This window comes from Chiloscyllium plagiosum, unplaced genomic scaffold (assembly GCF_037043375.1).
Source record: "Chiloscyllium plagiosum isolate Xiang-an unplaced genomic scaffold, Cpla_swu_hap1 HiC_scaffold_35, whole genome shotgun sequence".
NCBI lineage: Eukaryota > Metazoa > Chordata > Chondrichthyes > Orectolobiformes > Hemiscylliidae > Chiloscyllium > Chiloscyllium plagiosum.
In genome coordinates this window covers 24,320,396-24,347,776 of record NW_028270173.1, presented here as the reverse complement: position 1 = coordinate 24,347,776, position 27,381 = coordinate 24,320,396, and the positions used below count along the sequence as shown (strand labels likewise).

Sequence of the window (27,381 nt, the reverse complement as noted above, 5' to 3'; positions counted from 1 at the left end):
TGGAATTTGAATTCAATTTTAAAAATTAAGCCTGGAATTAAAAGGTTGAATGATGACCTTGTCAATTGTCTGGAAAACCCCATCTGACTCACTAATGTCCTACAGGAAACCTGCCTGGTTGCCCTTTAACTCAATTAGGGAATGGGTGACAAATGCTCTGCTTTGAACCGTAGAATCCCTACGTTGTGGAAGCAGGCCAATCGGTCCATCGGATCCCTTCTGACCGTCTGAAGAGCATCCCACCCAGACCAACCCCATCCCTGTATTTTATTTCTGGCTAACCCACCAAGCCTCCACATCCCTGGACACTGCCGGACAATGTAGCATGGCCATTCCACCTAACCCGCACATCTTTGGATTGTGGGGAAGAAACCGGAACAGAACATGCAAACTCCGCACAGACAGTCACCTGAGGCTGGAATCGAACCCGGGTCCCTGGTGCTGTGAAGTAGCAGTGCTAACCACTGAGCCACCATGCCACTCCCATGCTCCAGTACCTTCAGCCCTGTGCCCAGACCTGGCCATGGACATATTAACATGGAGCACCGGGGAGAGTGGGGACAATCTCTTACAGTCAATTCTGAGAATTCTCATTTTCTCAATGAGATCACCCCCCCCCCCCCTCTCCCCCCCTTCTAAACCCCAGAGACTTTCCCATCTCCACATCACAGGGCAACCTCCTCATCCCAAGGATCAAGTTAGTAAACCTCTGCTGTACAGTTTCCAGCGTAAGTGTATCCTTAACTGATTTTGGTCCCATGACCGAAACTCTGCACAGGACTCCAGACCCTCTGAGTGAAGTTTGAAATGACCTACTGTCTATCCAGAAACTGTGACTGTGCTTTTAGACTCCCCACCCAACATCCAGTGTGTCCAGCCCTGTTAGAATTAGTGTAAGGCACTGGTGAGGTCACGGCTGGTGTATTGTGTGCAGTTCTGGTCACAACGTTACAGTAATTAATCTGGAGAGGGAGCATAGGTTGACGAGCGTTTTGCCAGGGGCTGGAGAGTTGTTGCGAGGAGGAGGAGGTTGGAGAGGTTGGGGTCATTTTTTTCTTGGAGGAGACAAAAGGCTGAGGGGTGACATGATTGAGGTACACAACACTGGGAGGGGTAGAGGTAGAGGGGACAAGAAGAACCTATTTCCCTTGGCAGAGACTTCAGAAAAACCAGGGTTGGTAGATTCAAGCAGGATTAGAGAGGGGACATGAGGAAAAGCTTTTTTACACAGAGGGTGGTGGGTGTCTGGATGTCACTGCCCGGCTTGCCGATGGAGACAGAGTCTCGAAACCTGTTTCCGAAAATACCTTGATCGACACCTCAAGCTGCAGGGAGGTGGGATTAGATAGGGTGTCTTTGGGTCTGCATCTAGTCTTGTTAAAACCGAGTACACTTAGGAGTAGGCCCCTTGAGCCTGTCCCACCATTCCATATGGCTGATCTGATTATACCACACTCCTGTCTTCTGCTGATATCCTTGCAGCCCCTTGTTTGTGAAGAATTTGTCTTAAAAGTATTCGAGCGGACTGTCTCCATTGTGTTGAGAGCTCCAAAGGTTCTCAATCCTCGGAGAGAAAAGCATTTGGCCCATCTCTGACACAAAAGACATCAATCCCTTATGTTTAAACAGTGAGCCCTTGTTGGCGCAGGTTGGTGGAGAGGGGGGCTACAGGTTGGCATGACTATAAGGTTGGCATAGACTGTGATGAACGTCTGGTTAAATAATGTGTAAGGAACAGCCAATGATGTACAGTACACATTGGCATCCTGTGGAGTGACAGCTGACAGGGATAGCAGCTTCGGGTGATGTGACCAACCCAAGGGGCAAATTGGGTGGTCACGGTGGCTCAGTGGTTAGCACTGCTGCCTCACAGCGCCAGGGATCCCGGTTCGATTCCAGCATCGGGCAACTGTCTGTGTGGAGTTTGCACATTCTCCTGCGTGGGTTTCCTCCGGGTGCTCCGGTTTCCTCCCACAATCCGAAGGCGTGCAGGTTAGGTGAATTGGCCGTGCTAAACTGCCCATAGTGCTCAGAGATGTGTAGGTTTGGTGAATTAGTCAGAGGTAAATGTAGGGGAATGGGTCTGGCTGAGTTACTCTTCAGAGAGTCGGTGTGGACTTGTTGGGCCGAAGGGCCTGGTTCCACACTGTAGGGGTTCTGCGATTCTACTAAATAGGAGAAAGTAAGGACTGCAGGTGCTGGAGATCAGAGGCAAAAAGTGTGGTGCTGGAAAAGCACAGCCGGTCAGGCAGCATCCGAGGAGCAGGAAGGTCGATGTTTCGAACATAAGCCCTCATTAGGAAGGGGCAAACAGTCAGGAGAACAATGTCATAAATGGATAATTGAATTTCAATGTTAACTTTCACAATCCCAGGAGGTTTCCTTCAGAGATTGAAGTTTTGTCTTTAAGCGTAATTGCTGTTGAGCCGTCAAAGAAACAGCGGTCAAGTTATACACAGGAAGATCCCACCAGCCATTAAAGAAACAGACCACATTTCAGTGACATTGGTAAAGGGGTAAATGTTAGCCAGGATACAGTGAAGCCCTCGCCTGTGAGACCATTTATAATAACCTGGGAGGAGAAATGGGGACCCCCGTTATTAACATCAACACCTGAAAGTCTGCAAATCTGCGCAGTGCGCACATCTAATCTTACAGGGAAGTGTCGGCCTGAACCCAGCAGAGATGGTAACGCTACCCCATCAGCCTTACAGCTGACACCCTGATTAGACTGGGGGAAGAGGTATAGGACAAAAACTAAAGTAAGGCAGCTTCTAATGTGACGTGGTGGGAGAGGGAGCTGTTGTAAAGGATCTTGCTCTGACGTTTTTACCATTTTCTTCCTGAACAGTGTTTCCAGCGATTGCCAAAGAGAGTCATTCTGCAGGTATGAACCTTGTCAAGGGCACAACCACTGTCCAACTGAATCTTACCGGGGCATTGATTATTCAATATGAGTGAGGGTGACGGGCAAGAGTTTAAGGCAGGCCGGGGGAACATTGCTCTTTTAACACAGGTGTAACCTACCTGCAAACCGTAGGCTGGCAAGTGACCTCCCGTTTGACCGTGACTTTCACTCACAGGAACTTTCTAACCCATCATTTCTGGAATGAGATATTTTATTACATCCACATCGGTTGTGCTGGTTAAAAGAATACGTAATTCACACTTGGTGCTTTCTCTGTCAAACTTTACCCGATACTGTGTTCTCCAAATCCTACTGCGCCCCTCTTTGTACTGACTCTGTTCCACTTGCCCTATTCTGTACCCACTTTCGTCTTCCTTTATCCCACTCTACTCTATTGGGCAATAACTGCACCCCACCTTCCTCCCTCCCCTCCCCCCGTATTTCACTCTACCCAGTTGATCATCCTCAAATTCCACTGCACCTCCTTTCTCTATCTTAATAAATGCCACATTATTGCATTTCTTTGTTGATATATCACATTATCTATACTCCATAAATGACTATCCCCAATTAGTGGTATTCCATATTCCACTGTACATCAATCTCTCATTGTTTAGCTCACATCTCGTTGCTATTTACTACACACTCTTCATTTCCTGTTGCTGTTGTGATCCCAGCTGAACTTATGACTGGACTGTAATCGATGGTTCACATTTTGTTTTTGGTTTTAGCAAGGTGGGTTCTCACTGAAATGCAAACCTCCAGACTCAGGTTCAGCAAGAAAACAGAATTTTACGACACAAAAGAAATGGAGATAAGATTGAATAAACCAAGCCATTTGCCTGGAACATATGTTTAAAGGTTTTGAAATGCAGGGTAAAAATACAATCCCATCAGTACAAAAAACACTCCTTTACAGTACTCAAATAGCAAAGAGAAATCCCTTCTCTTTCACACACTGGGTTTGACTCAGTTCTTGGTAATCCGATAGTCTTGAGAGTCTGATGGTCTCTTCTTTGGTTTGTCATGTAACTGAGCTTAGACTTTCTCAGCTTCGCATAACCCCTTCAAGGTTTTAACCAAACATTTAGAATCTAGAAAGTGTTTAAACCCTTTACACTGAGGTCAGCTATTTTTTGACAATTCTAAACTATCCTCTCCCTTCCTCACATCCAGCATCAGCCTTTTGAAGATCTGCCCAGTTGGAATTATTTATTTCCCCCAAAATCTATGGGTGTGTTTCCACCAACCAAATAAAGGCAATGTTTACTGACACCAAAACTGTAGGGAAGGGCCTGTGGTTTTGCACCAGGTGTTAGTGGTGGGGAAAGGGATGTTGATGCAGGATTGTGAGGGACTCCCAGACTGTGAAATGTAAAGGGTGCAGGAGGCAAGGTTGGGGCAGGGGGAGTCAACAAGGTGAAACCAGAACCCAGGAAATGTTAGTGTGAGCAGAGACCAGGATACAGGAGGAGGTGGCACAGGAGGGCTGAGGAGACAGGACACCCCCCCACCCCATCTCCCTTCCATGCTCCCCTCGGCCTTCTTACCCCTACCCGCGCTCTTCTGCTCTCTGTCCCTGGTCCCCTCCCTCACCCCTTCCAGCTGTCCCCTTCCCCAACCCTGCTCTATTTCCTTCCCCCCTCCCTGGCTCTCTCCCCATCCCCATCCCAGTTCTATTTTTTTATCCCACCTCTCTCCTGCCCCACCCTAACCCCACCCCCAATGCAGTTCTCTTCCAGATCCTGATCTCCTCCAAGCTTCCTTCCTCTCCCCGGAGTCGTCTTTACCTCTTCCCTTCCCCCAGCCCACCACATCCCCCTGGAACTTGCACATGTGTGACTTGAGGTGGCACAGTACCAGCGTGTGTCAATACCAGCAAACGCAGTCTTCTCTCTGAAAATTAATACACTTCATTGTTTCACTGTTTACATAGTTCACTCGTAAACCCCGCTCCCGATGTAAACACATACTTGTTACTCCAAAACTAGCTCTCTATCAGACATTTTTTTAAAAATAAAAGACATCACATGGCTACAAAAGTACTTACAAGTTAATCATTCATCCTCTTCAGACACACAGAAACCCATATGCCACTGCTTCAAAATTTCAAATTCCAAACTCAAAACAAATGATATTTAAATATATGTAAATCACACAGCTTAAATCACAGTTTTATGCTCATCAGAGGTAGGGCTGTCCCAATTACATTCAAAGTGTTGTGTCATTCATTGCCAAACATGTATCTTCCATGTCCAAAAGACTCCCATCATTCACTGCCTGAGGACTCTTTCATTGCCTCTCAATAACTGCTTGAAGAATGATCCCAGAATACTGACAACAAGCAAGTATCACAGCAAGCCAATAGAGATCATGTGTTGGAAAGAAATGGAGTCTTAAATGAGGAAACGGAGATTGGGGGGGCTTCTGAATGGGTTTAGATTGGGAATAACAGAGTATGGGGTGCATGCATGTTAAAGGCAAAGCTGCTAATGTGGGGCGAGTGAGGGGTGCACTATGGGGAGACACTAAGAGTTGGGAAGGGGGTGCTCAACTGGAAGAGGTCAGTTATGGGACCAGTGAGAGACCAAAGTCCTGGGAGTGATTTAATGGCAAAAGCAAGGATTTTAACAGCGCACCCATTCCTGTGTGACTTGATATGCTGTATTTTTCAGATCGTCATGGGGAGTCCAAAGCCCTGAATAGGGATGCCATGATTATTGGAATCCTGGTGACATTAATGGTCGTGGCTTTCTTAACCAGTGTCGCATATTACCTGTGCTACTACAGGAAGAAGACGGAGAAGTAAGTCAACGTTACATATTTATCCCGCAGTGAAACATCCCTCCTGTCCTTGTCTTCAGGCTGGCATAGAATTACACAGCATTTACAGTACAGAGGGAGGCCATTCGGTCCATCTGGCCCATCCTATTGTTTGTGCTCCACACACGGGTGTTCATATCTAACCCTTTCAGCCACTACTTATTGTCTTTCTCACTCACATAATCAGCTAGATTCCTCTTCATTCCAACAATGCTGTTCACCTCACCTGTTCCCCATGTTGGTTTTAGTATGCTTTTTCATTTTTTAAAAAAAATTTATTCTCGAAACATGAGGATCGCTGGTATTTATCGTTCAGTCTGGCTATCTCGGGGGCAGTTACCCTCAGTGTTTGGACCAGACAAGGTAATGACAGCAGATTTCCTCCGAGGGACATCAAAGAACTGGAGGATTCATAAACTTGCTGTAAATTCATGAATGACTGAGACCAGCACTTCATTGCAACGTCAGCCAAATTTAAATCCCTTCAGATGTCGCACTGGCATCGGAACCCACTTTCGACCCCCAGCCCGTTAGTCCCGGCCTTGGGATTCCAGGTCTAGTGACCTTGCTGCTGTGCAACTGCTTCCCTTCCATTCCCTGCCTGGAGTATAACCGTAAAATCAATCATTCGGTTCTTGATGGAGCTTCCATGTTTGAGCTAACACCTGTTGCAATGGTGCGGCCAATAGCACTGCTGTGACAACAGAGCTAAAATAGTCACCAAACATTCAGATCCCTCTACATCCTGACCCTGTACCTGGCTCCACAATCCCCTCTGAGCCCCACAATCTTCCGCGATCTCAGTGCTTCTCCCCAGCTCTGGCCTCTCGTGATTTTTACGGTCCCTCCATTAGAGGGTGTGCTTTCAGCCACTGAGGCACCTGAACTCCAGGATTCCCCCCTCTCAACCTCCCTGCCTTGCCGGCTCCCCTTCCCCCTCCCTTCGAAGCTAACTGTTTGACCACGCGTCTGTTCCGCTGGGGGGGGGGGTGAAAAATAGCCACAGCAGGGGTCAAGCCAAGACACAAACACCAGAAATGGCTGGAAAAACTCAGCAGGTCTGGCCGCGGAGAGAAATCAGAGTTAATGCTTCGGGTCTGGTCACCCTTCCTCAGAACTCTGAGGCCAAATGGCCACTGCTCCTGATTCACATGTTTGTGACCAACCTGTCTGTATTCTCAGTTCCTCTTGTGCTGCTTAGAGGCATAGTGTCCTACAGCACGGAGACAGGCCCTTCAGCCCAAACTGTTCCATGCCAACCAAAATGTCCGACCACGCTAACCCCATTTCCCTGCATTTGGCCCATATCCTTCTAAACCTTTCCTACCCATGTATTTGTCCAAATGCCTTTTAAATGTTAATGTATCCACCTCAACCACTTCCACCGCGAGCTCATTCCATATGCCTACCACCCTCTGTGTAAAAGAAAATTGCTCCTCAGGTTCCTTTTTATTCTTTCCCCTCTAACCTTAAACTGATGCCCTCTAATCCTTTATTCCCCAACCCTGAGTGCATTCACCCTATCCATGCCTCTCATGATCTTATACACCTCTATAACATTCCCCCCCCCACCCCCACCCCCCCACCACCACCCAGTCCCCCAAGTTCTAAAGAAAGAAGTCCTAGCATGTTCAACCTCTCCCTATGACTCAACTGTTGAGTCCTGGCAACATCCTTATAATTTCTGCACTCTTTACAGTTTAATAACATCCTATAGCAAGGTGACCAAAACAGAACACAATACTCCAAATGCAGCCTTACCAATGTCCTGTATAACTACAACGTAACTCGCCAACTTCTGTACTCAATGCCAGTCTGCCAAACACCTTCTTCACTGCCCTGTCTATCTGAGATTCCACTTTCAGTAAATGGTGTACCTGAACTCCAAGATCCCTCTGTTCCACTACACTCCTTAAGACCCTACCATTCACCATGATTTGACTTTCCAAAATGCAAGGCCTCACACTTATCTATGCTAAACTCCATTTGCCATTTCTCGGCCCACTTCCCCGGCTGAACAAGGTCCTGCTGCAATTTCTGAGGACCTTCCTCACCGTCCACGATCCCACCTATTTTAGTGTCATCAGTAAACGTACTAATCGTGCCTTGTACGTTCTCATCCAAATCATTGATGTCGATAACAAACAGTATTGGGCCCAACACCAACCCCTGGAGCACTCTGCTAGTTACAGGCCTCCAGTCTGACAAGCATCCTTCCACTGTTACCCTCTGCTTTCTACCATCAAGCCAACTGTGTATCCAATTTGCTGGCTCCCCCCGGATTCCATGCGATCTTACCTTCCAGAGCAGCCTACCATATGGAATCTTATCACAGGCCTTACCGAAATCCATATAGACTATGTCTACCACTCTGCCCTCATCAACCTTCCTGGTCACTTCGGCAAAGAATGCGAACAAATTTGCGAGGCATGATCTCCCACACACAAAGCCATGCTGACTGCTCCTAATCAATCGTGATTCTCAATAATTGGCTTACAAAGGCTGGTATTGCTATAAGGTGGAAGGAATTGACCAGAACCACAGCACTTATCTCAAGACTGCCAAGTACCTTAATTTCGATCACGCTAGTATTTATTCCCCCTGCCCCCCACTCCATGCACTAACACTGCCCTTTGTGACTCAGTGTGAAATTGTGTTCGGAAAGCACTGTCTGACGTGTCTGGGGATAGCTTGCTATGTTAAAGGCACTGTCAGAGCATGTAACGGTTAGAAGCAGGAGCAGGGCTGAACCATTCTGTCTATTGTGCCACTCGCTACAACCAAGGCTGATCGACTGCCTCAGCCTCACCGAATTCCCCTATCCCCTGGTCCCCCTGAGAGACTGAAAACTGGCCCATCTCAGCCTTAGAGATACTCAGAGACGGAGGACTCACAATCCTCTGGCAGGGGGCGGGGAACTAAGAGTTCCACAGATTCACTATGTATTTTCCTTTCTGTGCTGTGTAGACATGAGAGAGGTTCCTGACTAACAAGGGAGTCAAACGTTCTTGGGGACGGCAGGGGGAGTAAGGTGGGAATGATGACACATGACGGGCTGAAGGGCATTTACTGTACTGTGGAGAAGAGACTTACGAATGAATCTTTCAAACCCCCTTCAGCCTGCTCTATCAGTCAGTGAAACCAGCGCTGTCAGATTATGACAGCATAAAAGAGACCCCTCTGCCCATCGAGTCTGTCCCACCTTACCCTCCCCATTAATTTTATCCCAGAGTTGGACTTTCCGGCTGACTCCAGGTCCTGGAGGTTGTGCACTGTGGGTTTCCCCTTCCGCACCCTCCAATAATAGATTCATGGAGATATACAGCACAGAACCAGAAACCTTCGGTCCACCTCATCCAAGCTGACCAGATATCCCAACCTAATCCAGTCCCATTTGCCAGCTTTAGGCCCACAGCCCTTTTGGGTCAACACACTGACTCTGACGAGGTGGATGGTTATGAGTGACTGTACACATCATGGAATCCCTACACTGTGAAAACAGACCCTTTGGCCCAACAAGTCCACACCAACCCTCCAAAGAGTATCCCACCCATACCCATTCCCCTACCCTATTACTGTACATTTACCCCTGACTAATGCACCTAACCTAACACTATGGGCAATTTAGCGCGGCCCTTTCACCTGAGCTGCACATCTTCGGACTGTGGGAGGAAACCGGAGCACCCGGAGGAAACCCACACAAACACGGGGGGAGAATGTGCAAACTCCACACAGTCAGTTGCCCGAGGCTGGAATCGAACCCGGGTCCCTGGCACTGTGAGGTAGCAGTGCTAACAACTGAGCCACTGTGCCACCCTATCTCTCTCAGGGTGGTGGACAGGGGCGGAGGAAAGGGTGAGAGTGCGGGGCAGTTCCCACTGGCCTTTTCCACCAGCCTTTGACACCACACCCTCGCCCATGTCACTGAAGATACAGCAGGAGATGGGGGAACCCATTGCTCTCACGATGGGGATGCTAACCTTTCATGGTGTCCAGAGACCTCAGTCATGCATCTCATTGCTGCCGGTGGGATCCTGCTGTGCTGCGAGGCAACCACACCTTTTCCACACTACAACTGCGGCTCACTCAAAGTCTTGTTGTACAGGAGGACCTGCTGGTGAGCTACTAGAACGGCCATTGTCCTGTACAGGGAACTTGAAAAATGTTTCAGTAAAATGTCATGTGTGCACCCACGTGTGTGTGTGTGTGTGTGGCTGTGTATGTCTGTGCTTTTGTGTTTGTGAGTATGTGTGTGGCTGTGTGTATGTACGTGTGTGTCGTGTGTGTGTGCGCGTGCACGTGCTATTTTGAGACTCACCCCATAAAGGCAGCAGCAGCTTTGCTGTGTTGGTGTCCAGTCCGGACACCAAGGTTGGACTGGGTTGGGGGGGCAGGCAGGGGTGAAGGGGCTCGCGCGTGGGGTACTGCTGCCTAGTCTCCTCAACGGGGAGCGGACTTAGCAAGTGCTCACTGTGTCAATCCCATTGAACTGATAGGGGCGGGGGGGGGGGGGGGAGGGGAGGGCTTCAGCAATGCGGCAGGTCCCTTACACACCAGTGTGTTTCTGCTCAGAACCAAACCCTGAGGCAGAGAGAGGCAACAAGGCAGGCAGAGTGAGGGAAACGGAAATTTCAGAAAACACCCAGCCCCAGAGGTGAGACACTGAATCAATTAACCGAATAATCAATTATCTGATCGAAATATTGCCCGCCCATCTCATTAGGATAATCAAGGTTCCTCTGTACTCTGATCATGGCCAACCAATCAGCACCCTTTTCCACGGGCTTTATAAACCGATGTTCCCTTCAGGATTTGGCATTCTTGAGTGTGTGTCCTGAAGAATGAAAAGATGAAAACTTTCGAGTGCAGCTTTTTGTTTCGCTTCAGTCATATTTAAGTTCTGTACTGCGATGCCACTACCCTTTATTGAAACTTTCCACTAGTTTAGCTAATACCCTTTTTGTTAAGGCAACCTTTGAATGATCTAGAGGAGAAGAGTCCAATGGATCCAGGGAATGTTCCTCCGACAGTGGAAAAAGTCATCGGAGAGGTGAGTCACTTTAATCCGCAATGGAATTGTGTTTTTTTAAAATTTTCTATTCCCCTCAGTCTTTTTTTATTTATTCATCATGGGATGTGGGCATCGCTCGCTTGACCATGGTTTACACTTAAAGAAAATACCTGATAGCCCAGAGGGCAGTAGAAAGATCAACTCCATGTAGGCCAGACCAGGTAAAGGTGACAGATTTCTCTCCATAAAGAACATTAGTGAACCAGATGGGTCTTTTTTTTAAACAATCAGTGATGGTTGCTATGGTGCCAGCAGTTTCCATTCAAAGTTTTCTTGTATTGAATCAAAACTTGACCACGTGTGCTGGTGGGATTCAAGCCTACGTCCACAGATTAGGCTGGGGTTACTGCTCCAGTGAGGTTACCATGACAGCACTGCCCGCTCCATTTCTCCCACTGATTGAGTTGCCCTCAGCGTCCATTCTTTACAATACTGTACCTCATTCATCTATCTCCTCTGACCTTTGGCCCTGTCTTTTGGACACCCATTGCTTACATTCCCTGGGGAGACTGAACAGGCCTCCTCCAATGCCACAATGAACCAAACTGCACATCGGAGGAACAACACCTCATCTTCCCCTTGGGCAACCTACAGCCTGGAGGACTCAACGTCGAGGTCTCCACTTTCAAATAGCCTCCCTCCCCATCCCCTGTCTCCCTTCCCAGCCCCTCCCCCTCCCTGCCATTGCTCCCTGCCACCAACCGGATCCATCCTTCCCATTGACCAATCAGGTCGTACCCTTTCCCTCTCCCCAACTCAGCACCCTAGCCCCGCCACCCCCTTTATCTGCAGCTCCCCCACCCCCCCCACACCCACACCCCCAGTCCTGAAACATCGACTTCCCCACCTCCTGATGCTGCCTGGCTTGCTGTGTTCTCCCAGCCTCCTGGCTGTCTACCCTGCACCCTAACTGTGGCCATTTCCCTCCTTTAGTTCTAACGCTCGTACCCTTCCGATGGATGTGACGTTGGGTCAGTGCCTTCACAAACCTCAGCCTGTTGTGCCCTTCTAGTGGGGTGGGGTGGGATGGGGGGGTGGGTGGTGTGGTGTAGGTGCCAACGTGCTGCTGGTATCGCCCGAGTTCACACACCATCGGTGATTTTCTGACAGACATTTGGCTGTTTTACATTGAGTCGCCAACATTTGCCTGAGTCGCTGATCATCAATTGAGCGCCCACCTGCTGTACCCACGTTGCCTGCAGCTCATTTGGGGCACCCACGCCTACCCTAATGTCAGGGAGGCGGGAGTTCCAGCCCTACTCCAGAGCCTCAAGCGCCCTTGCAGTGCACTGAGGGAGGGCCGCATTGTGGGAGACGCCGTCTTTTCAGACAAATGTTAACTGGAGTTCTCCTTGGCTGAAGATCCCACTTCCCCCGTTCTGAAGAGGAACTGGGGATTTCTCCATGGTCTCCCTGCCCCTGTACTCACCCCGCACTCACCACCACGAAAGAGTATCTGCTCTCCATCGCATTGCCATTTGCAGCAGAGCTGGTGTAGTGCAAACAGCAAAGTGCTGCCCAGGCTGTAAATTGGGAGCGCACTGAGGTTGCAAAATGAATGCAAGTTCTTAATTTCTTTTATCTCAGGAATGATGAGCTTCCAGGCCTCGCCGAATCTCTGCTGGAAAAGAATCCTGAGCATCGTGACATCTCGGACAGGCAGAGAAACGCCAAAGTTAGACAGACCAGAACCTTAAACCTCTGTATTATAAAATAAAGATTTTAATTTCAGTTTCTCAATGCTATTCAACATGAAACCTCCAATGTCTATAACCTTACTGAAACAATTATTGGCCAAGCCGCCACAGGACAAGTTGGACCTGCCCTTTGCACTACTATTGGTGGATTGTTTGCTTAAAACTTACTTCTCTATTTGAACGAAATAAAAGCTGCTCATTTTGCTACCCAGTATTGCAACCCTCTTCAGTCTGTGTCCTTGTGCAATGCCTTTGCTTCCTATCAAAGGGTTAGACCCCAAATCGCTGCACAGTCAGTTCAATTGGTCTGTTACATGGATTAATGGTGGAGAGGGCTGAACCACTGCTTTGCATAATGTTTAAAACCCAAATAAAGTTATTGCTTTTCAGAGTCATAAAGAGTCCTGCAGTCATTACAGAACAGATGAAGATCATTTGGCCCATCAAGTCCATGGTGGAAGTGGGTACTGCAGATGCTAGAGATTAGAGTCAAAATTAGAGTGGTGCTGGAGAAGCACAGCAGGTCAGACAGCATATAAGGAGCAGGAAAATTGATGTTTCAGGCAAGGTCCTTCATCAAGTCTATGACCCATCTTCATAGAGCAATATAGTCAATCCTCTTCCCCCACCCCCACAAGTTTATTTCTGCAAGTGCCTATCCAATTTCCTTTTGAGTTGATTCAATTGCTTTTGTTTGTTACTACACTGGCTGGCAATGAGATCTAGGTAATTACCGTCATTTCATTAAAAAAAGATTGCCCACCGATCTCTCTTGCCCAAAACCTTAAATGGGACACCCCTCGTCCTTGTACAACTGTTGGTGGGTACAGTTTTTCTTTGTCTATTGGGTTGAAACCTGTCATATCTTTTTTGTTTAATCGCCCTTAATCTTCTTCAGAGAGAGAACCGAGTTTCCATTCGGAAATTTTATCTGTACCTGCTCAAGGGCATTCGCATCCTCCTTCAAGTGCGTTATGCAGAACTAACTGTTTTGAAGTGAGTTTTGGATTGTGTGATGACCCAGTTGGGAAAGTATGGCGATACCTGACCTCACCACCATCTCCCCACCCCCTCCCCCCAGTGTTAAAGCTTTAATTGAGGCACTCGAAGTCCCTGATATATCTGTTTAGTGGAGGCACATTAACTGGGAAAACTGGCCAGTCTATATTTAACATGAATTAACGATTACAAATAAATCAGTTATAACTGTGGGCAAGCAAAAGTATGAAATAGCAGCTTATAACTGCACCAACTTAAACTCTAACACTGTCTTAAACTGCAGACAGACACAGATAAACAGATATTATAGGTGGAGTAAACAAAGTTGCTGAAACACAGTTCAATAGCACCAGTCCACAGGAGTTCACGTTCCCAGTTGCAGGCCTGGTCCTCCGGCCTCAGGGTGGCGCTGTGACCCCCGGCGGCGGCCTTGGTCCTCCAGCCTCGCGATGGCGCTGTGAGCCCTGGCTGCAGGCCTGGTCCTCCGGCCTGGCGGTGGCGCTGTGATCCCCGGTGGCGGATGCGGTCCTCCGGCCTGGCGGTGGCGCTGTGACCCCTGGCTGCATGCGCGGTCCTCCAGCCTGGCGGTGGCGCTGCTATCCACTCCCCCCCCCGGTCCTCCGGCCTAGCGGTGGCGCTGTGACCCCTGGCTGCAGGCGCGGTCCTCCGGCCTAGCGGTGGCGCTGTGACCCCCCCTGGCTGCAGGGCCCGCTCCCCCTGTCCCTCGGTGTGTGTCCACGGCCGGGGCCGGTCTCGGTGGGGCCTCGGGGCTCGGGTTCTCCGGCGTCGAGGGGGCGCGATGGCGGCGGCGGCGGCTCAACAGCAGCAACAACAACAACCAGCGGGAGGCCTGAGCCTGGAGCAGGCGAAAGGTTGGAGAGGGAGCGGCCTGGGGCTGAGGGGGGTTTATAAAACCGTGAGGGTCAGGGATGGGGCCAACTCCCCGGGGCCGGGGGGGCCCAGAACCAGAGGGGCATAGGTTTAGGGTGAGAGGGGAAAGATATAAAAGAGACCTAAGGGGCAACGTTTTCACACAGAGGGTGGTACGTGTGTGGAATGAGCTGCCAGAGGATGTGGTGGAGGCTGGTACAATTACAACATTTAAGAGGCATTTGGATGGGTATATGAATAGGAAGGGTTTGGAGGGATATGGGCCGGGTGCTGGCAGGTGGGACTGGATTGGGTTGGGATATCTGGTCAGCATGGACGGGATGGGCTGAAGGGTCTGTGTCCGTGCTGTACGTCTCTCTGTGAGTCTGTTGTTTCTGGTTGACGTGTCTCGGGCGACCTTCGCCTCAACCGTGCTCACTTCGTCACTGACACTGACCCCCCTCCCCACCCCCCCCACCCTCCCCCGCATCCCTCACCACCCCCACCCCACCCTCCCCCACGTCCCGCATCCCCCCCACCCACTCCCCCGTGTCCCTCACCCCCCACCCCCTCCCCCACGTCCCTCACCCCCGCACACCCTCCCCCACATCCCTCACCCCCCCCACCCTTCAACACGTCCCTCACCCCCCCACCCCCTCCCCCACGTCCCTCACCCCCCCACGTCCCTCACCCCCCCACCCCCTCCCCCATGTCCCTCACCCCCCCACCCCCTCCCCCACGTCCCTCACCCCCCCCCACGTCCCTCACCCCCCCACCCCCTCCCCGTCTCTCACCCCCCCACCCCCTCCCCCATGTCCCTCACCTTCCCCACCCCACACTCCCCCGCGTCCCCCACCGCCCCCACCCCTCCCCGCGTCCCCCACCGCCCCCACCCCTCCCCGCATCCCCCACACCCCCCGCGTCCACCCCCCGCGTCCCCCACCCCCTCCCCCCGCGTCCCCCACCCCCTCCCCCACCCCCTCCCCCCGCGTCCACCACCCCCTCCCCCGCGTCCCCCACCCCCTCACCCCCTCACCCCCTCCCCCGCGTCCCCCACCCCCCCCACCCCCCCCACCCCCTCTCCCGCGTCCCTCACCCCCCACCCCCTCCCCCGCGTCCCTCACCCCCCGCGTCCCTCCCCCACGTCCCTCACCCCACACCCCCTCCCCCGTGTCCCTCACCCCCCCACCCCTCCGGTGTCTCTTCCCCCCCCCCCGCCCCCTCCCCCCACCCCTCCCCGGCTCTCTTCTCCCCCGCCCCCGTCTCTCTTCTCCCCCCCCCACCCCTCCCCGTCTCTCTTCCCCCCCCCACCCCTCCCCGTCTCTCTTCCCCCCCCACCCCTCCCCGTCTCTCTTCCCCCCCCACCCCTCCCCGTCTCTCTTCCCCCCCCACCCCTCCCCGTCTCTCTTCCCCCCCCCACTCCTCCCCGTCTCTCTTCCCCCCCCCACCCCTCCCCGTCTCTCTTCCCCCCCCCACCCCTCCCCGTCTCTCTTCCCCCCCCCACCCTGCCTCGTCTCTCTTCCCCCCCCACCCTGCCCCGTCTCTCTTCCCCCCCCACCCTGCCCCGTCTCTCTTCCCCCCACCACCCCTCCCCGTCTCTCTTCCCCCCCCCCCCACCCCTCCCCGTCTCTCTTCCCCCCCCCACCCCTCCCCGTCTCTCTTCCCCCCCCCACCCCTCCCCGTCTCTCTTCCCCCCCCCACCCCTCCCCGTCTCTCTTCCCCCCCCCACCCCTCCCCGTCTCTCTTCCCCCCCCCACCCCTCCCCGTCTCTCTTCCCCCCCCCACCCCTCCCCGTCTCTCTTCCCCCCCCCACCCCTCCCCGTCTCTCTTCCCCCCCCACCCCTCCCCGTCTCTCTTCCCCCCCCCACCCCTCCCCGTCTCTCTTCCCCCCCCCACCCCTCCCCGTCTCTCTTCCCCCCCCCACCCCTCCCCGTCTCTCTTCCCCCCCCCCACCCCTCCCCGTCTCTCTTCCCCACCTCTCCCCGTCTCTCTTCCCCCCCCCCCCACCCCTCCCCGCCTCTCTTCCCCCCCCACCCCTCCCCGTCTCTCTTCTCCCCCCCCACCCCTCCCCGTCTCTCTTCTCCCCCCCCACCCCTCCCCGTCTCTCTTCTCCCCCCCCACCCCTCCCCGTCTCTCTTCCACCCCCCCACCCCTCCCCGTCTCTCTTCCCCCCACCCCACCCCTCCCCGTCTCTCTTCCCCTCCCCCCACCCCTCCCCGTCTCTCTTCTCCCCCCCCCACCCCTCCCCGTCTCTCTTCTCCCCCCCCCACCCCTCCCCGTCTCTCTTCCCCCCCCCACCCCTCTCCGTCTCTCTTCCCCCCCCTCCCACCCCTCTCCGTCTCTCTTCCCCCCCTCCCACCCCTCTCCGTCTCTCTTCCCCCCCTCCCACCCCTCTCCGTCTCTCTTCCCCCCTTCACCCCTCCCCGTCTCTCTTCCCCCCTTCACCCCTCCCCGTCTCTCTTCCCCCCTCCACCCCTCCCCGTCTCTCTTCCCCCCCCACCCCTCCCCGTCTCTCTTCCCCCCCCACCCCTCCCCGTCTCTCTTCCCCTCCCAACCCCTCCCCGTCTCTCTTCCCCCCCCGTCTCTCTTCCCCCCCCACCCCTCCCCGTCTCTCTCCCCCCCCACCCCTCCCCGTCTCTCTCTTCCCCCCCCTCCCTCCCTGTCTCTCTTCCCCCCCACCCCTCCCCGTCTCTCTCTTCCCCCCCACCCCTCCCCGTCTCTCTCTTCCCCCCCACCCCTCCCCGTCTCTCTCTTCCCCCCCACCCCTCCCCGTCTCTCTCTTTCACACCCCATCCCTCCCCGTCTCTCTCTTTCCCCCCCACCCCTCCCCGTCTCTCTCTTTCCCCCCCACCCCTCCCCGTCTCTCTCTTTCCCCCCCACCCCTCCCCGTCTCTCTCTTTCCCCCCCACCCCTCCCCGTCTCTCTCTTCCCCCCCCACCCCTCCCGTCTCTCTCTCTTCCCACCACCCCTCCCCGTCCTATCTCTCCTCTGTGTCTCTGCCCCCCCCACCCTGCCTCTCTCTCTCTCTCTCTCTGCCCCCCCCCCACCCTGCCTCTCTCTCTCTCTCTCTCTCTCTCTGTGCCCCCTGTTCTCAGTGGTGCTGGGTGAAGTGATCAAGGCCTTCAGTTCCCCTGAGAATGCCGTGAGGATGGAGGAGGCCCGTGACAACGCCTGTAACGACATGGGCAAGATGCTGCAGTTTGTGCTGCCCGTGGCTACCCAGATCCAGCAGGACGTCATCAAATCCTACGGCTTCAGCAACGATGGAGAAGGCAAGTCCGTAAGCTGTCGCAATCCGAATCGGAGCCTCCCTCCGGGCTGGACACACCCCTGCCCCGGTGCTTGTCTCGAATACAAAACCGGGGAGGTTATGCTTCAGATACATAGGGCACGGGGGAGACCACAGGGGGATCTGTGCTCAGTATTGGTCTCCTTGTGGAAGCAGCTCAGAGTAGGTTTACTGGATTATTAGCTGGAATGGACCGGTTTTGATCTGAGGAAAGATTGGAGAGGCTGGATGTATACTGCTGGAGTTTAGAAGCTGGCTTGCTTTGGACATGTAAGATCCATAGGATCTGTGGGTAATAGATGTAGAGGATGTTTCCTCCTGTGGTAGAGTATAGAACTGCGGTCAGTGTTTCTTTTTCAAAAAAATTTGGTGGTTGCTCTTAACCAGATAAAATAAAATTTCTTGCTCTGAGTGTTTGATACTATTTTCCTGAAAAGATGCTGGAGCGGAATATTTGACAGGGGTTTAAGGTTTTGAGGGTAGGCAGGCGTGTGGAGATCAGATCACAGGTAGGACATGATCTTTCTTGAATGGGGGAGCATGTTGGAGGGCCCGAATGCGCTGCTCCTCTTCCTCATTTACACACAGCCTACCGTCAATGCTGCAGCACCCCTCACTCCGTGTTCGAGTTTTCTTCTCTCCACGCTGTCTCCCTTCGTGCAGGGGGCCCCCTGGAACCGTCCGTCCAACGTGGAGCTTTCCCTCCATGCTGCAGCCCACCAGCCCAGCACAGCATCTTTCCACCCTGGGGGGGGTGTCTCCCCCTCTGGTTAAACCTGAGGCAGATTGTGAGGCGTGAGCCCTGTGATCCGGGCGGCAGTGGTGTAGCTCAGTGGTTAGCACCGCTGCCTCACAGCGCCAGGGACCCAGGTGCGATTCTATCCTCAGACTGGGTGGAGTTTATACGTTTATTCATAGAGTGTGGAAACGGGCCCTTCAGCCCAGCAAGTCCACACCGATCCTCCATAGATTAACCCATTCAGAGCCATTCCCCTATCACTCTACATTTACCCCTGACTAATGCGCCTAACCTACACATCCCTGAACACTGTGGACAATTTAGCACAGCCAATCCGCCCTGACCTGCCCATCTTTCGACTGTGGGAGGAAACCAGAGCACCCGGAGGAAACCCACGCAGATGAAAGTGCTGCACATTGGAAAGACAAGTCAGGGCAGGACTTCTACACTTAATGGTAAGGTCCTGGGGTGTGTTGCTGCATAAAAGGACCTTGCAGTGCAGGTTTGTAGTTCCTTGAAAGTAGAGTCACACATAGACAAGATAGTGAAGAAGGTGTTTGGGATGCTTTCCTTTATTGGTCAGAGTGTTGAGTACTGGAGTTGGGAGGTCATGTTGCGGCTGTACAGGATGTTGGTTAGGCCGCTTTTGGAATACTGCATCCAATTCTGATCTCCCTGCTATAGGAAGGATGGTATGGAACTTGAAAGGGTTCAGAAAAGATTTATAAGGATGTTGCCAGGGTTGGAGCTACAGGAAGAGGCTGAACAGTGGTTCGCACTGCTGCCTCACAGCACCAGAGACCCGGGTTCAATTCCCTCCTCAGGCAACTGTCTGTGTGGAGTTTGCACATTCTCCCCGTGGCTGCGTGGGTTTCCTCCGGGTGCTCCGGTTTCCTCCCACAGTCCAAAGATGTGCGGGTTAGGTGAACTGGCCGTGCTAAATTGCCCGTAGTGTTAGGTGAAGAGGTAAATGTAGGGGTATGGGTTGGTGTGGGCTTGTTGGGCCGAAGGGCCTGTTTCCTCACTAAGTAATCTAATCTAATCTAATAGGTTGGGGCTGTTTTCTCCTCCCCCTGAGGGGTGACCTTATAGAGGTTTATAAGATCATGAGGGGCTTGGATACTGTGAACAGCCAAGGTCTTTTCCCTGGGGTGGGGAAGTCCAGAACTAGAGAGCGTAGGTTTAAGGTGAGAGGGGAAAGATTTAAAATGGACCTAAGGGGCAAGGTTTTCACACAGACTGTGATATGTGAATGGAATGAGCTGCCAGAGGAAGTGGTGGAGGCTGGTACAATTACAGCATTTAAGAGGCATTTGGATGGGTATATGAATAGGAGGGTTTGGAGGGATATGGGCCGTGTGCTGGCAGGTGGGACTAGATTGGGTTGGGATATCTGGTCGGCACGGACGGGTTGGACCGAAGGGTCTGTTCCCGTGCTGTACATCTCTATGACTGTCTGGTAAATAGCTTCTGATCTGCTTCCAATGTACTTACATCCTTCCTAACATAGGGAGACCAATATTAACAACATACGAGGAAATCTTTATTTTTCTGGGAGCACTAGAATCGACACAAGATTGGTCACAATTTCAAGATTGTCAGCAGGAGAGCTAGGATTGAGATGAGCAGAAACTTCTTTACTCAGGGAGTTGTTAAGATTTAGAAATGCATTTCCTGTGAGAACGGTGGAGGAAGATTCCAGAGGAGGTTTCGAAAGAAGGCTGCATGTATATTTGGAAGTGGTGAATTTAGAGGGCTACGGAGACTGGGCTGGAGAATGCGAGCAGCTCTTTCTCAAGGCGGGACAGACATACTGGGCCGAATGGCCTCCTGTTGTGCTGTAAAATTGTATGATTCTAAGAAATCAGGCATGACTTAGCCTCAAAAACCTTTTTGCAGTAACTGACAAAAATACTTCTGCTCAGAAAGGCTACACACTTTTTTGCACTCTTGGTGAGGTGGTCACGTCTTGCATTTCGACCAGGGCTGACCCTACCTTTTCTCAATCCCTGATTTACAATTCAGTTCAAATGGTGTTCATTGCAATAACATTCATTACAATATCATCCCCGTGCAGCCTTGAGCGAGAGGGTCAACGTTAATTTTGCTGGAATCCATTGCCTCCATAATTTCAGGTTCCTCAGACTCCCAGTTGAGTATTCCTTTGTTGACAGGTTTAAAGCTCTTCTATCTCCTTTGAAACTCCCCTCTGTCCACTACTCATTCTGCCAAAACTTTCCCCCACCCCCTCCCCTGACCTCCTGACTTGACCCTTTAAGTTGCCTACGATGTAGCCTATCCAGCTTAAAACGCGCAAACCATAACTCACGGGGAGCGTCAGGATGTGAAAGGAGCATTCGGAACGGAGGCCTGTGCTGCCCTGTCAACTGCCCCTGGCTGATCGTCAGTCTTAATTCCACTCTCCTGCCTATTCCCCACATCCCTTTATTCCCTCTGAGAATCCGCCTACTTCAGGCTTAAATTTCCTTGACGTTGGGCTCGCACGCTCCTCTGGGCTGGAGGATCCCAATGATCTTCGAGTGAAGCAATTTTCCCCTCAGCTTAGTCTGAAATGCTTGACCCCTTACCCTGCAATTCTGTCTCTAACTTCCTCTGACTAGAATCCTGAATGTTTCTATGAACAGAGGAGGAGCAGCAGGAGGCCATTCGGCCCATCGTGTGCTCCCCATGACGATGGTCTGAAAATCTTCAACTTTCCTGTGTTTCAGTGAGGTCACCTCTCAATCTTCGAAACCCCAGACAGTATAATCCCAGTTGATAATGGATCAACCCCGTAATCCTGTGAGTGATTCTGGTGATCCCAGAATCTGGAGCTGGACCACCTCCTCCAGTGCAAGTATATTCCAGCTTACAACTGGGGTCAAACCAGTATAGAGCATAGAACAATATAGCGCAGAACAGGACCTTCGGCCCTCGATGTTGCGCCAACCTGTGAAGTATTCTCAGCTCGTCCCCCTACACTATCCCAAAATCATCCATGTGCTTATCTAAGGATTGTTTAAATCTCCCTCATGTGGCTGAGTTAACTACATTAGCAGGTAGGGCATTCCACTCCCTTACCACTCTCTGCGTAAAGAACCTGCCTCTGACATCTGTCTTAAATCTATCACCCCTCAATTTGTAGTTATGCCCTCTAGTACAAGCTGATGTCATCATCCTAGGAATAAGACTTTCACTGTCTACCCTATCTAATCCTCTGATCATTAGATTAGATTACTTAGATTAGATTAGATTAGATTAGATTAGATTACTTTACAGTGTGGAAACAGGCCCTTCGGCCCAACAAGTCCACACCGACCCGCCGAAGCGTAACCCACCCATATCCCTACATTTACCCCTTACCTAACACTACGGGCAATTTAGCATGGCCAATTCACCTGACCTGCACATCTTTGGACTGTGGGAGGAAACCGGAGCACCCGGAGGAAACCCACGCAGACACGGGGAGAACGTGCAAACTCCACACAGTCAGTCGCCTGAGGCGGGAATTGAACCCGGGTCTCTGGCGCTGCGAGGCAGCAGTGCTAACCACTGTGCCACCGTGCCGCCCACAAATCTTGTATGTCTCTATCAAATCCCCTCTTAGCCTCCGCTTTTCCAATGAGAACAGGAGGGTTGTTTTTCAGACTGAGGCCTGTGACCAGTGGAATGCCACAAGGATCAGTGCTGGGCCCTCTACTTTTTGTCATTTACATAAATGATTTGGATGCGAGCATAAGAGATACAGTTAGTAAGTTTGCAGATGATACCAAAATTGCAGAGGTGTAGTGGACAGCGAAGAGGGTTACCTCAGATTACAACAGGATCTTGACCAGTTGGGCCAGTGGACTGAGAAGTGGCAGATGGAGTTTAATTCAGATAAATGCGAGGTGCTGCATTTTGGGAAAGCAAATCTTAGCAGGACTTATACACTTAATGGTAAGGTCCTAGGGAGTGTTGTTGAACAAAGAGACCTTGGAGTGCAGGTTCATAGCTCTTTGAAAGCAGGTAGATAGGATAGTGAAGAAGGCGTTTGGTATGCTTTCCTTTATTGGTCAGAGTATTGAGTACAGGAGTTGGGAGGTCATGTTGTGGCTGTACAGGACATTGGTTAGGCCACTGTTGGAATATTGCGTGCAATTCTGGTCTCCTTCCTATTGGAAAGATGTTGTAAAACTTGAAAGGATTCAGAAAAGATTTACAAGGATGTTGCCAGGGTTGGAGGATTTGAACTATAGGGAGAGGCTGAACAGGCTGGGGCTGTTTTCCCTGGAGTGTCAGAAGCTGAGGGGTGACCTTATAGAGGTTTATAAAATCATGATGTGTATGGATAGGATAAATAGATAAAGTCTTTTCCCTGTGGTCGGGGAGTCCAGAACTAGAGGGCATAGGTTTAGGGTGAGAGGGGAAAGATATAAAAGAGACCTGAGGGACAACATTTTCACGCAGAGAGTGGTACATGTATGGAATGAGCTGCCAGAGGATGTGGTGGAAGTTAGTACAATTGCAACATTTAAGAGGCATTTGGATGGGTATATGAATAGGAAGTGTTTGGAGCGATATGGGCCGGGTGCTAGCAGGTGGGACTAGATTGGGTTGGGATATCTGGTTGACATGGACAGGCTCTGGTTCCATGCTGTACATCTCTATGACTCTAAGACCCAAGTCTCTCAGCCTTTCCTCATAAGACCTTCCTTCCAGACCAGGCAACATCCTGGTAAATCTCCTCTGCACCTTTTCCAATGCTTCCACATCCTTCCTGTAATGGGGCAACCAGAACTGTACACAATATTCCAAGTGTGGCCGCACCAGCGTTTTGTATAGCTGCAGCATGATATTGCGGTTCCAGAACTCAATCCCTCTACCAATGAAACCTAACACACCGTATGCCTTCTTCACAGCACTATCCACCTGGGTGCAACTTTCTGGGATCTATGTACATGGACTCCAAGAGTCCTCTGCACATCCACACTACCAAGAATCTTTCCATTGACTCAGTACTCTGCCTTCCTGTTATTCTTCCCAAAGTGCATCACCTCACATTTAGCTGCATTGAACTCCATTCGCCACCTCTCAGCCCAATTCTGCAGTTTACCCAAGTCCCGGTGCAACCTATAATATTCTTCCGAACTGTCCACTACTCCACTGACTTTAGTGTTGCCTGCAAATTTACTAATCCATCCACCTGTGCCTGCATCTAAGTCAGTTATAAAAATGACAAACAGCAGTGGTCCCAAAACAGATCCTTGTGGCACACCACTAGTAACTGGATTCCAAACTAAATATTTTCCATCAACCACCACTCGCTGCCTTCTTTCAGAAAGTCAGTTTCTAATCCAAACTGCTAAATCACCCTCCGTTCCATGCCTCTAATGTTCTCCATCAGCCTACCATGTGGAACCTTATCAAAGGATTTACTGAAGTCCATGTATACCACGTCAACTGCCCTGTCCTCATCTACATGCTCGGTCACCTTCTCAAAAAACTCAGTGAGGTTTGTGAGACACGAGCTGCCGTTGACAAAACCATGTTGACTATCTGAAATCAAATTGTTGCTTGCTGGGTGTGGTTTTGTCAAATCCCTACACAACTGTTGCAACATGCCCCCATTCCCATTCTCTGTCCCCTCACCATAAAGGCCATTTTCACAAAATGTATGTACTCTTCAGTAAGAAGGATGTGAATGCATTGGAGAGAGTGCAGAAGGGATTTACAGAATGGTTCCAAGGATGAGAAATCTCAGCTGCGAGGAGAGGTTGGAGATGCTGGGACTGTTCTCTTTGGAGAGAAGGAGGGGTCCTCCGCATTGTGAGAGAGTAGACAGGGAGGAAGTGTTCCGTCTCATCAAGGGATCAAGAATCCAAGGGGGTCAGATTTAAAGGGATTTGCAAAAGGAGCAAATGGGAACTGAGAAAAAGGTCTTTTCCGCAGTTAGGATAAGAATAGCATTTCCTGGAAGTGTGGTGGAGGCAGGTTCGGTTGAGACATTCAAGAGGTGTGTTATTTGGATAGAAATAATCTACAAAGGGATGGTGAAAAAAGCAGGAGATTGGCACAAAATAATGATGCTTATTGAAGGACTGGTTCAGGCATGGTGGGCTGAATGGCCTCCTGAGCCCGAACACTGCTGTGATGCTGACATAACATACTGCAGATGTTGGAAAGCTGATTTTTAAAAATAGGTGCTGCACAACCTCAGCAGGTCTGGCAGCATCTATTTTGAGTCTGATGTGACTCTCGTAGCCCCCTGGTTTTCTGCTCCTCCGTGATTCTCCTATGTCTCCTTTTGTTTCAAGGGGTGCTGAAGTTCGCTCGTATCATCAAGACCTACGAAGGTCAGGACCCTGAGATCGCCGCGATGTCCTCCAAGCTCAAGTCCATGTTTCTGCCTCCGATGACAGTCCCTCCACACAGCACTAACATCTCCGCATCGTAGCTTGCCAGACAGAGAGAAGGGGGAGTGGGGGGGTTGGAGGGTCGGAGAGGGCGCTGGATCTCTGGGTCCAGAGACGCACGTGCCTTTTCCTCCTTTAAAGCAAAAAGTTTGTTTCTGTGTGGTGCCGCCAAACATGCGCTGTCTCTGGCGTGCTCAGAACATTTCTCGTCCACGGCCCCTCCACATCTACCCATCATGTACCCCCCCCCCCGGGTCTGCCACGTTCCTGCCCGCCCACTCGGAGCACCAGTCCCCTCCGTCTTTGTGGAAGGAGTGCCAACGTGAGGGGAATTCACTGAGGAGTGCCCCCTACAGGTGGAGCCCTCTGCCCGCCCATGGCACCTGAGCTGAGACACCTTTTCATCCCCGTATCTGAGGAGGGTGCGGGAGCTGGGCAGGGCAAGTGAAAGGAAATCACTGTGCCTGGTGTTCCCCCTCCCCCTCCCCCCCCAACCACCACCAGTCTGCTCGGTTCCTCGCTTTGTGTGAAACTAAGGATGTGGTTGAGCTGTGTGTTTGTAAACAGCAGCTAGGTGACCTGATGCACCTGCCCCCTCCCTCCCAGGGTAGGGTGGGCAAATTCATTCAAACTCGCAAAGTAGAGATCCCGTGGCACTGATTTTGGTACCAGAATGACTCCAAGGCTGAGTGGAGATACCCAGTTACCCTCTCTCACACTGGGCACAGCCCTGCTTGGTCCCAGTGTGGCTCTGGGACTGAATGGAGACACCCAGTTACCCTCTCTCACACTGGGCCACAGCCCTGCTTGGTCTCAGTGTGGCCCTGGGACTGAGTGGAGATACCCAGTTACCCTCTCTCACACTGGGCCACAGCCCTGCTTGGTCTCAGTGTGGCCCTGGGACTGAGTGGAGATACCCAGTTACCCTCTCTCACACCCGGCCACAGCCCTGCTTGGTCCCAATGTGGCCCTGGGACTGAGTGGAGATACCCAGTTACCCTCTCTCACACCCGGCCACAGCCCTGCTTGGTCCCAATGTGGCCCTGGGACTGAGTGGAGATACCCAGTTACCCTCTCTCACACTGGGCGACAGCCCTGCTTGGTCTCAGTGTGGCCCTGGGACTGAGTGGAGATACCCAGTTACCCTCTCTCACACCCGGCCACAGCCCTGCTTGGTCCCAGTGTGGCCCTGGGACTGAGTGGAGATACCCAGTTACCCCCCTCTCACATCCAGCCACAGCCCTGCTTGGTCCCAGTGTGGCCCTGGGACTGAGTGGATATACCCAGTTACCCCCTCTCACACTGGGCGACAGCCCTGCTTGGTCCCAGTGTGGCCCTGAGACTGAGTGGAGATACCCAGTTACCCTCTCTCACACTGGGCGACAGCCCTGCTTGGTCCCAGTGTGGCCCTGGGACTGAGTGGATATACCCAGTTACCCTCTCTCACACCCAGCCACAGCCCTGCTTGGTCCCAGTGTGGCCCTGGGACTGAGTGGAGATACCCAGTTACCCTCTCTCACACCCAGCCACAGCCCTGCTTGGTCCCAGTGTGGCCCTGAGACTGAGTGGAGATACCCAGTTACCCTCTCTCACACCTGGCCACAGCTCTTGCTTGTCTCTGGGATGTTGGCTGGTTCTTTCTGTAATTGATTGTAAGGGACTGGGGGTCTTTGGCGGATGGGGGTGCTGTAATCTGCCACCCACTGCCCGCATCGTATCCTTTCTTGACTGCACACGGTTTCCATTTGAAACTCTGTTAGCAGCTTGCCCTCCCCCGACACATGGGGTGTGGGAGGAAAAGGCGCAGCGTTGTTGATTTGGAGCAGGATTGCCTCGATATTTTGTTTTCAGTTTGCATTTCGAAGGACTCTGAGCCCACAGAGACAGAGACCGCACTGGGACAGTGTGTTACGTCTGCAACTTCAAAGGCAAGCTTCATGTCCAAGCCAGCCCACTGACCACAGACAGGCTTCCTGCCTTTAACACTGGTGAGACCTAACTACAGTAACAGGGCATGTTTTAAAAATGCTCGTTGCTGCTGTCTACTGAGAAATGGAAAGCAGGAATGATTTAGCATCCTTCCTTCCTTGGATCTCTAGTCAGTGGCAGGAAGGACTGCGTTTTCCATCCTGGCTGCTGCACGCCCTCTGACTTTGCAACTGGTGGCTGTGTTTCTATTGGAAGTGTAGCTGTTGTTGCAATACAGGAGCCACTGAGCAAGTTCGCATGGCTATGGGAGTGATCAGGTCACCTGCTCTGGGGGATGAAAGATGACCAGGGCACGAGGCAGTGCGGAAGTCACCCCACGGGACGTTTCCGCTTGACCGTCTGTGAAGCAGCAACCTTCGACAGTGCGGTGCACCCTGCCCCTTGATAAAGCTGTGGCACCCATGGGGAAGGGCGAGCTAGTTAAGATGTTCGGGGTGGGGGAGGGGGCAAGGGAAGTTGCTAACACCTGCCATAGTGGGCTCTCACATAGCAATGGGGTGTGGAGTGGAAGGCAGCACGGTGGCTAAGCAGTGAGCACTGCTGCCTTACAGCACCAGGGACCCGGGTTCGATTCCAGCATCAGGCGACTGTCTGTCTGTAT

General features: G+C 52.0%; 2 protein-coding genes across 4 annotated transcripts in view; both read left to right on the top strand.

Moving 5' to 3' along the window:
- The window catches only part of LOC122547490 (CD166 antigen-like), a 54,132-nt gene extending 41,421 nt beyond the window's left edge, over positions 1 to 12,711 (top strand). For all 3 annotated transcript variants that reach the window (XM_087979388.1, XM_087979387.1, XM_087979386.1), the window contains 4 exons: positions 2,852 to 2,887; positions 5,584 to 5,713; positions 10,700 to 10,781; positions 12,390 to 12,711. In XM_087979388.1, coding sequence (XP_087835514.1) covers positions 2,852 to 2,887; positions 5,584 to 5,713; positions 10,700 to 10,781; positions 12,390 to 12,395 — 254 coding nt within the window. In that variant the 3' untranslated portion in view covers positions 12,396 to 12,711. The remainder of the gene's footprint in view (positions 1 to 2,851; positions 2,888 to 5,583; positions 5,714 to 10,699; positions 10,782 to 12,389) is intronic.
- Positions 12,712 to 14,216: 1,505 nt separating this feature from the next.
- Positions 14,217 to 26,930, top strand: grcc10 (gene rich cluster, C10 gene). Its single transcript, XM_043685665.2, has 3 exons — positions 14,217 to 14,370; positions 17,464 to 17,640; positions 24,693 to 26,930. The coding sequence occupies exons 1-3, from the start codon at positions 14,298 to 14,300 to the stop codon at positions 24,830 to 24,832; spliced, it is 390 nt and encodes a 129-aa protein (XP_043541600.2). The 5' UTR covers positions 14,217 to 14,297; the 3' UTR covers positions 24,833 to 26,930.
- The last annotated feature ends 451 nt before the right edge of the window (positions 26,931 to 27,381 follow it).

Excerpts from the sequence above, each read along its gene's own strand:
- grcc10 (XM_043685665.2), top strand. The coding sequence starts at position 14,298 with ATGGCGGCGGCGGCGGCTCAACAGCAGCAACAACAACAACCAGCGGGA. Across the intron at positions 14,371-17,463 it reads GAGCCTGGAGCAGGCGAAAG|TGGTGCTGGGTGAAGTGATC; the intron begins GTTGGAGAGGGA and ends CCCTGTTCTCAG. Across the intron at positions 17,641-24,692 it reads CTTCAGCAACGATGGAGAAG|GGGTGCTGAAGTTCGCTCGT; the intron begins GCAAGTCCGTAA and ends TTTTGTTTCAAG.